This window comes from Palaemon carinicauda, chromosome 22 (genome assembly GCF_036898095.1).
Source record: "Palaemon carinicauda isolate YSFRI2023 chromosome 22, ASM3689809v2, whole genome shotgun sequence".
Classification (NCBI taxonomy): Eukaryota; Metazoa; Arthropoda; class Malacostraca; order Decapoda; family Palaemonidae; genus Palaemon; species Palaemon carinicauda.
In genome coordinates, this window is record NC_090746.1 from 72180959 (window position 1) to 72196371 (window position 15413).

At 34.5% G+C, this 15413-nt stretch overlaps 1 protein-coding gene across 1 annotated transcript in view; it reads right to left on the reverse strand.

Moving 5' to 3' along the window:
• Nucleotides 1-15413, reverse strand: part of LOC137615936 (CAP-Gly domain-containing linker protein 4-like) — a 110484-nt gene that overhangs the window by 7499 nt on the left and 87572 nt on the right. Inside the window, 6 exon segments of the mRNA XM_068345621.1 lie at nucleotides 3425-3613; nucleotides 3955-4076; nucleotides 4784-4934; nucleotides 4937-5011; nucleotides 5469-5618; nucleotides 6883-7069. Of these exon segments, the coding sequence (XP_068201722.1) occupies nucleotides 3425-3613; nucleotides 3955-4076; nucleotides 4784-4934; nucleotides 4937-5011; nucleotides 5469-5618; nucleotides 6883-7069 (874 nt within the window).

Genomic DNA, 15413 nt, shown 5'->3' on the forward strand with positions numbered 1-15413 from the left:
CCTATTGACGCAAAGGACCTCGATTAGATTTCGCCAGTCGTCTCTATCTTGAGCTTTCAATTCAATACTTCTCCTTTCATCATCTACTTTGCGTTTCATAGTTCTCAGCCATGTAGACCTGGGTCTTCCAACTCTTCCAGTACCTTGTGGAGCCCAGCTGAACGTTTGGTGAACTAATCTCTCTTGGGGAGTGCGAAGAGCATGACCAAACCACCTCCATCTACCCTCATCATGATCTCATCCACATATGGCAATTGAGTAATCTCTTATAGTTTCATTTCTAATCCTGTCTTGCCATTTAACTCCCAATATCCTTCTGAGGGCTTTGTTCTAAAATCTACTAAATCTATTGGAGATTGTTTCATTGTTATACCATGACTCATGTCCATAGAGTAACATCGATCTCACTAAACTGATATATAGTCCTATTTTTATATGTAATTTCTGGCGATTTGATTTCCATATTTAATTTACCCCAGCCATTGTATGATTTGCTTTTTCAATCTTTCACTAAACTCTAATTCTAAAGACCCTGTATTGGAGATCATAGTTCCTAAATACTTAAATGATTCTACCTCATTAATCCTTTCTCCTTCCAATGATATTTCATCTTCCATTGCATACTCTGTTCTCATCAACTCTGTCTTTCTTCTATTTATCTTCAACCCAAGCTCGTGTGATATTTCATGCATTCTGGTAAGCAAGCATTGCGAATCCTGTGGTGTTCTGCTAAAAAGGACAGCATCATCAGCATACTCTAGATCTGCTAAATTCCTGTCACCAATCCAATCCAATCCTTCTCCACCATCTCCGACTTTTCTATGTATTACAAAATACATGAGGAGGATAAACAACATAGGTGACAACACATTCCCTTTTAGTACTCCGCTGATCACTGGAAATTCATTTGATAAGACTCCATTAACATTAACTTTGCCCTTGCTATGCTCATGAACAGACTTAATCAAATTTACATATTTAATAGGAATTCCAAAATAATACAGGACTCTCCACACAATTGGCCGGTGCACACTATTAAAGGCTTTTTCATAGTTCACAAATGCCACCAAAAAGGGATTTCTATATTCTATGCATTGCTGTACAACATGTCTCAAAATGAAAATTTGGTCAGTGTACCTTCTACCTTTTCTAAATCCTGCTTGTTCATATCTCAGCAATTCATAAATGTTTATCTCCAGTCTCTTTAGAATAAGCATACTATATATTTTCATAACAACTGACGTAAGTATTATGCCTCTGTAATTATTGCAATCAGTCAGGTCTCCTTCTTTTGCTATTTTGACCAACACTCCTAACTCCCATTCATCAGGTTTTGCCTCTTCATGCCACATTCTACAAAATAATCTTGTAAGCAATCTGGGAGTCACTTCATTTTCGGCCAGTATCATCTCGGCAGTTATTCCATCGTATTCATGGGCTTTCCATCTCCTTAGTGTTTTGAGGATAGCTTCGACTTCAAGCACACTGAATTCATTCATGGGCACATCAAGGTCTTCACCAGCCTCAGGTATATCAATAAAATTATTCCCTTCATATCTCCTATTCATAACCTCACTAAAGTGTTCCATCCAACGTTTTCTTTCTTCATCTTCTGTTACTATAACAGAGCCATCTCTCTTTTTGATGGGTATGTTTCTTCTTCTTTGCCTCAGTCGAGATTTCATTAATAATTCTATGAGCAATTCTTACACCATAGCCACTTCCTGAATTCATATCTTTTTCAGCCTCATTTGCTTTACTGTCTAAATATTCTCTCTAGTCATCCCTGGCTTTTCTTTTGACCTCACTGTCAATACTGGAATACTTAGTATGTTCTACCTTGTAATTTTCATTACTTCCTCGAAAACTTTCAACAATCAATTTCTGTCTTTGTCTACTTTTTATAGTTTCCCAAGTATCATTTGATATCCATGACTTTTTCCTTGTAACTGCGTGTCCCAACACTTCACTACCAACTGACTGATATATGTTCTTAATATCACACCATCCTTCATTAATTGTCTGTTCTTTGTCTTTTAAAGTTTCTAAGACTGCAGATCGATTCCTACATACAATTGCAAATGTTTCTCTGTGCTCTTCTTCTAAAAGCTTAGTCGTATCAAACCTAGGTATTCTATCCGTCTTTCTGTGGGGTGCTTTCAGGTTTAATTTCAGTGTAGCAACGAGGAGCTGGTGATCACCACCAATATCGGCACCTCTATAGCTTCTTACATTTATCAGAGTCCTCCTCCTCTCTTTATTAATGGCAATGTGATCTATCTGATTTTTGTAAATACCACATGGTGAAGTCCATGTATACATGTGGACGTTCTTGTGTTGCAAAAGAGTACCTCCAAAGACAAGATTGTTTGCTGGACAGAAATGTGCTCCATTTTCATTTGCAACTTCGCCAAGACCCTGGACACCCATCGCATTCTCTATCCCTTGATTATTTCTTCCATCTTTAGCATTGAAGTCGCCAATCACAATTTTCTTATCTCTCTCAGGGATCTCATCTATTATTCTCTGCAGTTCTTCATAGTATTCATCTTTCCTTTCTTTAGGGGAATCATTTGTTGGGGCATAGCAAGCTATAATACTCATATTGCACTGCTTTGATTTAAACTTTGCTAGAAACAATCTACTATTTTCAGCTCTCCACTCGGTTAATGCCTTTTCTGCTCTTGGTGTCATCATCATTCTTGCCGCTTCTATTCCAACTCCATCTGATCTCCCTGAGTAGATTTATATATTGTCATGGTGTAAAGATTCCTTACCAATCCCCTTTAGTATATATAAACCGGGAGATTCTTAGCACCCTGCTATGCCCGGGACTGGGGGTCATTATGTTATCTTCTCTTTCCATGACTGACTAAATCCATAGAGAATTCATTGGCTTGATACATCAAAGGATAACCAGTTCCTTGTGATGACCCCTGCTGGTCCATACTAATTCCAATAAGATCAACCGACAGGCATCAGGAGTAAAAGCCGAAGTGACAGTTTGTCCATCGCCTTAAACCCAATCCGTCACCCTGCTGCCAGTGACTTCATCGAAATTTAGGGGGCATTTCATCCACAACCAAAGCTCTTATTACTCCACCAAGCTGCTCATCCGCTTATACGAGTATAACCATTGGCAAACATGGATTGCTAAGATATACCGCCTGGCACGGTATGTTTATGTATGTATGTATATATATATGTATATATATATATATATATATATATATATATATATATGTATATATATATATATATATATATATATATATATATATATATATATATATATATATATATATATATAGACACACTCTTTATTCTATAGGGATGTTTGGTATACTTGCATATGACCGCTTAATTTTCACATAAATATCAAGTGATTAAAGAAGCATAGATAAAAACGCGTTTGTTCCCCCACCTTGTGCCACCCTAGACGAAACTCGAGAAACGTCCACACGCCCGTGATTGACACGCCCGGGTGGGAGGGAAATGGATCGCCTGGAGGAGTCTCTGGCCCTCTGACGTTGAGCCACAGAAGTCGAGCGCCCTTGACGGCCTCCGCTGACGTTGGGAATCTTGGTCAAACGGTTTACCGGTACGAATATACCTGGAAATAGGAGTCAATGTTAGTTTTAGCTGCTCTTGTGGGTAGTTTTAGGTTAGATTGAAGTGTCATAGAGATGCATACATGTATTAAAACTTTGAAATTAAGGATTCTGTTGGTATTTGTTTATATTGATCTTATAGAGTTTACATGGTATTTCAAAGTTGTAAATTAATATATATTTCACTTATATTTAGAATTCTTTTACTTGGTAAATTCTAAGTTTTCTTATAATTTCTTGTCATTTTCATTTAAAAATTGATATGTTTTAAGAAAGGAAGTATCTAATATGATCTAATTTGTTAAGATTTAACTCTCTTGAGATGCATATCATTAAAACACACCATAATTGTTGGCACATCTGAAGTACATGACGCCCTTGACAGTGCCGTTGTGGCGTCCTGTGGGCGTCTCCAACTCCACCCCTGCCCACAATCCTGTAGCGAACTCGGTTGAACCGACGAACCTAGAATAGAGTAGAGAAATAAATTATAACAGATGATATCCATATTCACGTGTAACCTATAAGGCTTTCTCTTGTTGGAAGAGAGAGAGAGAGAGAGAGAGAGAGAGAGAGAGAGAGAGAGAGAGAGAGAGAGAGAGAGAGAGATTTCCAAAAGCTTAGAGCTTTCTATTTTGTTCTGTTATTGTTCAACTGATGGAAAGCATTAGTATAGCTTGCAATTCATAAGAAGGGTTAAAATGGTTTTCTCTGTATTTTATCATATTTAATGGAACGTAAAAGGGAATTTTAATTCAACAGTTGACAGCTCTCTCTCTCTCTCTCTCTCTCTCTCTCTCTCTCTCTCTCTCTCTCTCTCTCTCTCTCTCTCTCTCTCTCTCTCTATATATATATATATATATATATGTGTGTATATGTATATATATATGTACATAGTTATATGTGTATGTTTATATATAAGTATATATATATATATTGTATATATATATATATATATGTGTGTGTGTGTGTGTGTGTGTGTGTGTGTATGTGTATGTATATATGTATGTGTGTGTGTTATGAAATGTTTGACCTAAGTTTCATTTCTTTATATCCACACGATATAGCCTTTCTTTCTAAGATTATCCACTTGTAATATCAAACAATGACATGTGAATTGAAACTTAAAACTTTTATATCTAATTTTTTCCTCTCAGTGACCCTTAACTGACCTCAACGTCCCTGTCTTGACGCCGCTGACCAACACTCGGTCGCCTAACTTGAGTCCCATAGCCTTGAGAACTGCCCTTCCGGAGAGCCCTTGCGAGGACGACTGCCCCACGGAGTATTCGTAGGTGTTGTAGCAATGGCAGCCGAGGGGCACAGAAGTGATCTCAGCTGGGCGATGACATTTTGGACGTCGGGCACAAGCTCGTATTGGTCGGGTGTTGGAATGCATTCTGATTGGGAAAAGATAACAAGATGATATTAGAGTTTAGATTATTATTATTATTATTATTATCATTATTATTATTATTATTATTAGCTTAGCTACAATCCTAGTTGGAAAAGCATGATGCTATAAGCCCAAGGGCTCTAATAGGAAAAAGTAGCCCAGTGAGGAATGGGAACTAGGAAATAAATAAACTACAAGAGAAGTCGTGAACAATTAAAATGAAACATTTTAAGAACAGTAACAACATTAAGATCGATCTTTCATAGATAAACTACAAAAAGAGATTTATGTTAGCCTGTTCAACATAAAAAACATTATTAGGTTGACATGATTCTCTCTTCATAGGTTATATAAGGCAGAAATATTTGAACGTTGTTGCTGATCAACAACAGAAATAACAATAATGCTAATGCTAATAATAATAACTCTTTACGCATAATAGCATGCGCATTTTCACTTACGGAATGGAGTACGGCCTTGGGTATCTGTCAAATTGAGAGGGGCGCCATGCTTCAGCAGCACCTTAGTAGCCGCCAGGCAGAGATTTGCAGCTGCGATGTGCAATGGAGTTCCCCCAGAATACTCCAGGCAGGCGTCATTGATGCTGACTCCTGTAGAGAAGAGGATATCAATCATGAAGTGGATTTTTCTGTCGTGGAAAGGGTGTTAGATAGGAGTAGTCTGTGTGAAGTAGTTCCCCGACTAGATGCACACCTGAACTTGTCTTTTGCTTTGGATAATTTTACCAGGATTGATTTAATAGTTTTTTTTTTTTTAAATGATTTCTGCTAAATATATCGCAAACACGAACATAAAATTTTGTTAAATTCTCTTTAAGACCTGACTCAGATTCCCATTTTGTTGTAGAGAGAAAAAAGAGAGATAGATAGTATCGTTTAAAGGATTTAATACCGAAGGATAAGGATTGCCTCATCGAGACCATTTCGTTGAGAGAGAGAGAGAGAGAGAGAGAGAGAGAGAGAGAGAGAGAGAGAGAGAGAGAGAGAGAGAGAAGGATTTTTCTTAAGGAGAATTTGTTAAGGGTGATTCTTTAAATAGCCCTGAAGTTATTTTAAGAGTAAAATTCAGTGTTTAATATTAATTTTCCTTGATAGTAACAGCCCTACTCCTCGTTATTTGTATTACGAAATTATTGTAAGTAGCACAAAGCTTATTATAAGATTATTAAAAAAGAATTTATAATTATAACATATTTTGGGAAGAATAGAATTTATTGCTAATGATAAATCTCAAAATCAGTTTGTCTATCTGTATAATATATTTGATATACGAGTATGTACATATGATATAAGATATATACATACATATATATATATATATATATATATATATATATATATATATATATATATATATATATATATATATATATATTATATATATATATGTACACATACTGTATATGTGTATATATATATATATATATATATATATATATATATATATATATATGTTGTGTGTGTGTGGGTCTGTCTGTCTGTGTATATGTATATATGTCATCATCATCAGGCGTAAGAAGTCCACTGCAGAACAAAGACCTCAAATATGTCCTTCCACTCGTATCTGTTTATACTCGTACAGTGTGTCTGTAAATAAATATGATGTATATTTGTCTGTGTACTAGAAGTTATAATAATTTACATATATATATATATATATATGTATATATAGTATATATATATGTGTATATATATTATATATATATATATATATATATATATATATATATATATATATATATATATATTAACTTCGAATAATAAGAAACCAAAGTTAACCAGAAACTCTTGCAGGGGAGGAGACGACTGAGGACGTACAAATTACAATTGCCTCAAGGGGAAGGAAAGAGCATACCTTCGGGATCACTGAGGAGGAGATCGAGCACGGAAGCGACGTCGAAGTAGGCGGCGTAGTGCAGGGCAGTCATATGGGTCCATCGGCATCGTTGATGGACGTCGGCGCCGTCCTGAAGCAGCTCCATCACCACCTGGAAGCGTTGCAAAGGTGAGTTCGCTATTAGGGGTGTCAGGGATGACTGAGACTTAGTGGAGTCCTAAATCTTTAACATGCCCCACCTACAAGTTATTAGTTTTATTATTATTACTAGCTACGCTAGAACCCTTCTTTAAAAGCAGGATGCTATAAGAACAAGGGCTCCAATAGGGAAAAATAGCCCAGTGAGGAAAGGAAATAAGGAAATTAATAAACTATGTGAAAAGTAATAAACAAAGATTACTAAATATCTCAAGATCAGTATCATCAATAAAATATATATGTCATATATAAACTATAAAAAGGGACTTATGTCAGCCTGTTCAACATTTCTTACTATTCAATTAACTTTTCACTCTATTTATTATTTGTCTAATTGTAATTTACGCCGAGAGTACTTCTATCCAGAGTTACATAAAATTGCTGGGAATTATTCTAATTTTTCATGAACTTTCCATGGATTTTCTTATTTTTCCATTTGTAATTTTTGACTAGAGTACTTATAAAGCAACAGTAATTTGAAAGCTACATAAAAATGCAGGAAATTATTCATAGGTTTGTGTAGACAGCCTAATGTTTGTCAATATGCAAATTAGTGGATTGAAGTCTGAAATTATGGCCTCCATACTATCCAGAATAGTCTACCTCTTCACATTGTACTGTATGCACTTTTGGTCCTCTAGGAATGATCATTGCCGTCAAATAGTCTTTGTACATGATACTTTTTTTATTTTTTACCATTCAGAGGTATGAGATCTTAGTCTCCTTCGAAACGAATCTTAAATATTCAAACCGGCGGTAAAATATGCAATTATTGCTTGATTTTGGCATTTTGTGTTTTATTTCATTTTAAATGTGTACATACAACAACAACAACAACAACAATGCAGCCGTTTCTAGGCCACTGCGGGACATATGCCTCAGTCATATCCTTATTCGCGTCTGGGATTTGGATAGTTTTCATCACCACGCTGATCAATATATGGGTGGCCCTGACTAGTTCAGCTTTGCTGATCATGGTAATACTCAAACTCTTTTACCGCGTCAAGGAATCCTCACTTAGAATGTGTACATAGTTTAAGGTACAATAACAATGTTTATATTATAAAAACTAAACAAAGTTGTTTCTGAATAACAGTAAACGTAAAGACAAAATTGTGTATAAACTTCACTGGGATGTTGCAAGGGGGAATCTTTAATATTACCTAATCTTTGCCGAGAGATTTAAGACATGACCAGAAATCAGTACAGTATTTACCGCTCTCTCCCATCTAGCAAATGCCTTGACGTGTTATGTCAACAATTAATTGGGGAGAAAGGTATTTTTGTCGCTTGGGGGAAAAAGAAGTACGTAGAGCGGTCTTTCTTGATGACAGGTTGTCAAGTTGGATGATAAGGAAAGTGGACAGTGAATGGTAAGGGAAGGAAATCTTTATGATGTAACAAAGACACTACAGAGGATTAAGATTTCCAAGGAAATGTCGGTTGCGTGATCATGTTGGAGAAAGGGATTAGCAAATGCACTCTTGATTCTTTTAGAGAGAGAGAGAGAGAGAGAGAGAGAGAGAGAGAGAGAGAGAGAGAGAGAGAGAGAGAGAGAGAGAGAGAGAGAGAGAGAGAATTTTTTCTTGATTTAATCACCTGGCTTTGTATACTGAATACTCATAGCCTATGAGACTTTATGCTAGCTAAATTTAAAGAGTTTTTCATTACAATTAATGCTAGTATATACAGAAAGACGTGCCATATCAAACTGTGTGCTAATAATGATTACTAATGATACTAGTCAAGGACAACCCTAGTTTGAAAATCGAATGCTACAAGCGCAAAGGCTCCTTATTGAGCTTTACCAAGATTCCTTACCATTAATAGTTTTCTTTAGACAGTTGTTATTCATAGCCTTATGCATTAGGTGTGAATGTATATAGGGAAAAAAAAAAACTCATCCGTTAAGTCAGGATTACACATTTCACGTTTCAATTGATAAAAAAAAGTCGATCATTTTCACGTTTCAACTGATAAACATGAATTATTTAGAGGAATTTTCCGATATCATGAATGGCACTTTTAATAAATGATGAAATATGACGGTACATTATTCATTTGCAAGTCAGTTTAAGAATACCAAGGTATATACTCGACTCATACCCGGATGGATGTAGTGCTGTACTACAGGCTACACCCACTTTCTGTCCTTCTTTCCTCTTACTGGTCATTCTCTTTTAATTTTTACTCCATAAATTAAGTACGTGGCTCTTCTGTACTTGTATCTCGGCAATAAATGGTTTAAGTTACCTAAACGCCATTATTCTATTATGATATTACGCACGTACACACATCTTAGATTTTCGACCTCATGATGCATGGCTAACAGATTCCGATATTCCATAATGACCATTTAATTGGAAAATTTTGGGTTGTTAGAAATTACTTGGAAATAACTCAATGTAGTTAAGCGCTTAAACAGAATGAATATTTTGAACTGCATTAGATAACAGTACTTTCATCTATTATTATTATTATTATTATTATTATTATTATTATTATTATTACTATTATTATTATTATTATTATTATTATTATTAGCTAAGATACAACCCTAATTGGAAAAGCACGACGCTATAAGCCCAAGGGCTCCAACAGCAAAAAATAGCCCAGTAAGCAAAGGGAATAAGGAAATAAATAAACTATATGAAAAGTAATGAATAAAGATTATAAAATATCTCAAGTCCAGTACCAACGTTAGAATAGATCTGTCGTATTGAATAAACCATGAAGTGAAACTCGTGTCAGCTTTTTCAACATAAAAGCATTCGCTGCAAGTTTGAACTCCTGAGGTTCCACCTATTCTACCGCTAGATTATGTAGATCTTTCCACAATTTGGTCATAGCTGGAATAAAACTTCTAGAATACAGTATAGTGTGGAGCCTTATGATGGCACAGTTTCGGAAGATCTGAATTAAAGGAAGAATTATGAAAAATCTTATGCAACATGCATAAAGAACTATCTGAACGACGGTGCCAGAGATTAATATCCAGATCAGAAATAAGCAATTTAAAACACTGATTTGATATACATAGTTTAATGTTGAAAACATATAAAATCTTTCAAGTCCCTGGAAATTCTGTGAAGATCCTGGAAATTCTATTATGACCATAGAAAATCTGTTAATTCCCTGGAAATTTGTTAGGTCCCAGGAAATTTTATTAGGAACATGGAAATTCTGTTAGTTCCTTGGAAATTCTGTTAGGTCCCTGGAATTTTATTAGGATCATGGAAATTCTGTTAGGTCCCTTGAAATTCTCTTAGGTCCCTGGAAATTTTATTAGGACCATGGAAATTATGTTGGGTCCCTGGAAATTCTTTTGGACGCAGCCTCCATGCATTCAGACTATACGTTGCCACTTGATAGCACGGCTTCAACCGATTCGTGGAATCTATTATCTTAAGTGGAAGACGTTGTATCTTATCCAGTTCTGGAACTAGTGATGCTACATAACACAAGGAAACCAACCGTATTAAAATGATCTTTCGGGAGTAATAAAGAGCAAGTGTCTCTCTCTCTCTCTCTCTCTCTCTCTCTCTCTCTCTCTCTCTCTCTCTCTGTATATACTGTATATATATAAATATATATATATATATATATATATATATATATATAAATATATATATATATATATATATATATATATATATATATAGATAGATAGATATATATATATGCGTGTGTGTGAACATATGTATATATATGTATATATATATATTTTTTTTATACATATATATATGTATATATATATATATATGTGTGTATATATATATATAATATATATATATATATATATATATATATATATATATATAAATATATATATATATATATATATATATATATATATATATATATACATATAATTTCAAATTTTTCTTTCCAGCCACGCTGAACGGCATTGTTAGACATATAACTGCTCAGTCTGTCCCCCATTCCTCGGGTAGGAGGGAGTGGGAGTAGTCATACTATAGTGAGAGGGGCTATTCCGGTGGTAGACTCGGAAACCACAACTGCCGTGTTGTAGTTAGGAAATGGAGAGGGAATGGGAAGGGTTGAATCTGTGTATGCGTGTGCGTGCATATCTACTTGAATATTTAGCTGTCATATTTTATTGACGGGTCGCGTACGCTCATAACAGTATAATACGTAACACTTACATCGATATTACTTCTAAACGATGATTTTTTCTTAATTTTTCATTTTTCTTATTTTTTCGTCTTCAGTCTGATCACCGATGCGAACAATGTTCTTCAGCGACCCAATAACCGATGTCATAATTGCATGGCAATCATCTGAAATTTCCCGTTTCGTTTCTCTTTTGTTTTCATTTTCCATTTCAGGAAATTGTGAACTCGGTGAATTTCAATTTTTACTGTAAAATTACTGTTTACATTCCATGAAAATTTCATGAACTTGGAATTCTTCGATGGTAAGTGAATGCTTATACTTTTTCGCTATTTAGAATAAATTGTAGTGAATGAACTTACTAGGAATGGTTTTACTCGATATGCTATTCATTTTTATATTGTTTAATCAGTATATTTTTATATCATGGATTATTTGTTTTTATTTATTTAGAATTAAGATTTTATGAATATAAAAAAAACGCAATTTTCTCAGTGGAAACGTTATCAAAGCTGCCAATGGGATAGATAGATAGCTATATAGATAGAAAATTGAGGAGGAATAGATCTTAAAGTTAGATAGATAGCTGAAGAGGAATAGATCGTAAAGAGAATTGTCAGTATTTGAAAAATAACATTTCGAGGGTAGACATTTTAAGGCGTGGTCTTTTCAAATATCTTTAAGTATATAATACATCGAACAGCTAATATCATCTTATTTATTGTATAAATATATTTACCCATCCATAGTAAATTAAGAAAACCAGTTCGTTTGAATATCCGAAGACTATGCGAGTTATTTTCTCTCTGTAAGAACGCCGTCGTAAATAGTAAGATACCGGAAAACCAGTAGCATTTACAAGCTCCGTTAGACGCTCCGTGATATTAACCCAGTAACACGCATGTCTCCGCCTCACAGCTCAGAGTCTTCTGACCTCAAGAAATAGGCGTGAAAGGGCGTGATGGGCGTTAGGGGGGGGGGGTTGGAGTCTGTTCGAATAGGAGAGTTACGATGTTAGGAGGCTCAAATATTTTCAGTTAGGGTTTATTGCTTATTGTTTTATATAAGGGCTTGTTTTTATCCTTGATTCCTGTGCGTGTTTTGGCGGAGTTTTCTCTCAAGGATTTTTCTTTTAAAAGAAAAAAACTCAGTTTAGATTGTCCGTCGGATGGCAGTTTGCGTGTTAACGGCCGGAAACAAAGACTCTCTCTCTCTCTCTCTCTCTCTCCTCTCTCTCTCTCTCTCTCTCTCTCTCTCTCTCTCTCTCCTCTCTGTTCGATTTCCATTATCATCATATGATAGTTATACGATTTACTAGAATAGTATATTCCCCTAGACAATATTCTCTTCGAAAATTTGGTTTTCTCTGGAAATTGTCAAATACCAGATAACTACAAAAGAAACTGCTCCACCAATATAGGAAATGTATAGCGTGTGCCTTCAAGGTCACGGAAAGGGTCTTAAACCCAGAGAGAGAGGAGAGAGAGAGAGAGAGAGAGAGAGAGAGAGAGAGAGAGAGAGAGAGAGAGAGAGAGAGAGAGGTTTTGTCCATCCTTAGGATGTTTCCTGTCCTTGACCCTAAAGCCGGGATGTTACAATCCCCCTTCCAGGTTTTCCTGGAATTGTCTTTAGACACGAAATATGTATACATTCCTTGACCTAGAGAAAGGGGATCGGTCTCCTTCTCGTAGGTTGTTCCAGGAAGCCTTGAAAATTCAGGAGGAGGAAGAATTGTATTTATTTTTCGCAGTTACCCGGCCAGTTATGAGGATGGGGAACGGGATGAATTTGGTAGGGTCATATTCCAGTGTAGATGTTGGAGAATTGTATGGATTATTTAGGATTATTTGACATCATCCTTCCTTATATAATACCTAGGAATTGTCTGGATATATATATATATATATATATATATATATATATATATATATACAGTATATATATGTATATATATATATATATATATATATATATATATATATATATATATATATATATCTTTCCTATCAGGCTGGATGACATTGCCAAACGTATGACTATTCAGTCTCTCCCCGTCCCTCTGGTAGGGGGAGAAGGCGTACTCATCCCTTGGGGAGAGGGGCTACCCCGAGAGGTGTGCATAACTATTTAAATATTGTGCCGTAATTTTTAACGGGTAGTATAATGGAAGATCGAACTGAATCATTCGGGACGATACAGCTTTATGAATGAATTATTCAATGGAAAAAAATATGGAGAAAGAAGAATAATTCCGTAATCTACTAATTTCCATATCTGAAATCTGGTTGTGGTGGCCTATTGGAAACGACCCTGTCTGGCGATCTGATGGACGGGAGTTAGAGATCCGCTCAAGCTTGATAGTTTCTAGAGGTGTCTGCCATCTCACTTTCCTTGTGATGGACGATTTGGGGGAGCCAATAGTTCTACCTACTGAGTCATCAGCAGCCAATGCCTGGCCTCCTCCCTGGTCTAAAGCTTCGACGCTGATCATATGGATGTATTGTCACTGTCACTTGCCTCTGCCATTCATTAGTGACCTTTAAACCTTTAAACTGCTTATGGAATATGTAACTTCATGAAATAAGTTATTTATGGGAGAAATATCGAGAAGTTATGATAAGAGTATGAGTGACCCATGACCTAGCTCGGAGGTTAGGGTTAAAGCCCTCTGTAATTAAGGCAGATTTTATGTCTGGCTGACCAGCATCCATTTTCGTGGTGCGTCCTGACATTACCAGATCGCCTCGGCTCTATCCTTGCGAATTATTGTTGTTGGGTTTCATAATGTCTATCTATCTATATATATATATATATATATATATATATATATATATATATATATGATATATACACATATATACTGTGTATATATACATTATATATATATATATATATATAATTATATATATATGATATACACATATATACTGTGTATATATACATTATATATATATATATATAATTATATATTTATGTATATATATATTATACACGTATATACTATATATATATATATATATATATATATATATATATATATATATATATACATACATACAGTATATGAGTGTATATCATATATATATACAGATATATATATAATATATATATATATACTGTATATATATATATATATATATATATATATATATATATATACACGTATATACTTTATATAATATATATATATATATATATATATATATACATATACATGTATATATTTAATTGATATATACGCACATATATATATATATACATATATATATATATATATATATATATATACATATATATGATATTCACACATACACACACATAGATATATATATATATATATATATGTGTGTGTATATACAGTATATATATGTCTTTGCATATGTATATAAGCTATGTTAATACCTATCTATTTTTCATTCAATGATGTGTGTATACTGAACATGTATTTTTATAATGAAAAGAATAATCCAGTGCACTCATACCCCCCCCCCCCCTCTCTCTCTCTCTCTCTCCTCTCCTCTCTCTCTCTCTCTCTCTCTCTCTCTCTCTCTCTCTCTCTCTCTCTCTCTCTCTCTCTCCTCAAGTGTCAAAGAGAGCTGATCTCTTTTATTGAAATGAGCTCACCTTAGCTTCCTCTATTCGTGAAAGTCCCAATTTCTTTGTAAAGAATATCCCCGGGTTTACAGCCCAGTGCTTAAAAACAAAGACGAATGGAGTATTGATGACGACAACTTACAAAAATGACAGGAAACCACATTGAAGTGACTCTTAATGTGACTCTGTCTACGGAAACGTTGTCTTTCGTAGTATACAGTAGTCTTTTCTTTGGGGGTAATGGGGTGCACTATTTACTCTGGTTATTTGGGAAATTCAAATTATTTGTTTTATTGATATCTCGAAACTATATGTAAATCTGAGATATTTACAATCGAAAAATATATTTATACATTATATACTGTATATATATATATATATATATATATATATATATATATATATATATATATATATCTATCTTACTATATATATATATATATATATATATATATATATATATATATATGTCGTTTATGTTACGTTCACACATCCATTTATGCATATATACTCTCTCTCTCTCTCTCTCTCTCTCTCTCTCTCTCTCTCTCTCTCTCTCTCTCTCTTCTCTCTTCTCTCTCTCTCTTCTCTCTCTCTCTCTCTGTATATATATATATATATAT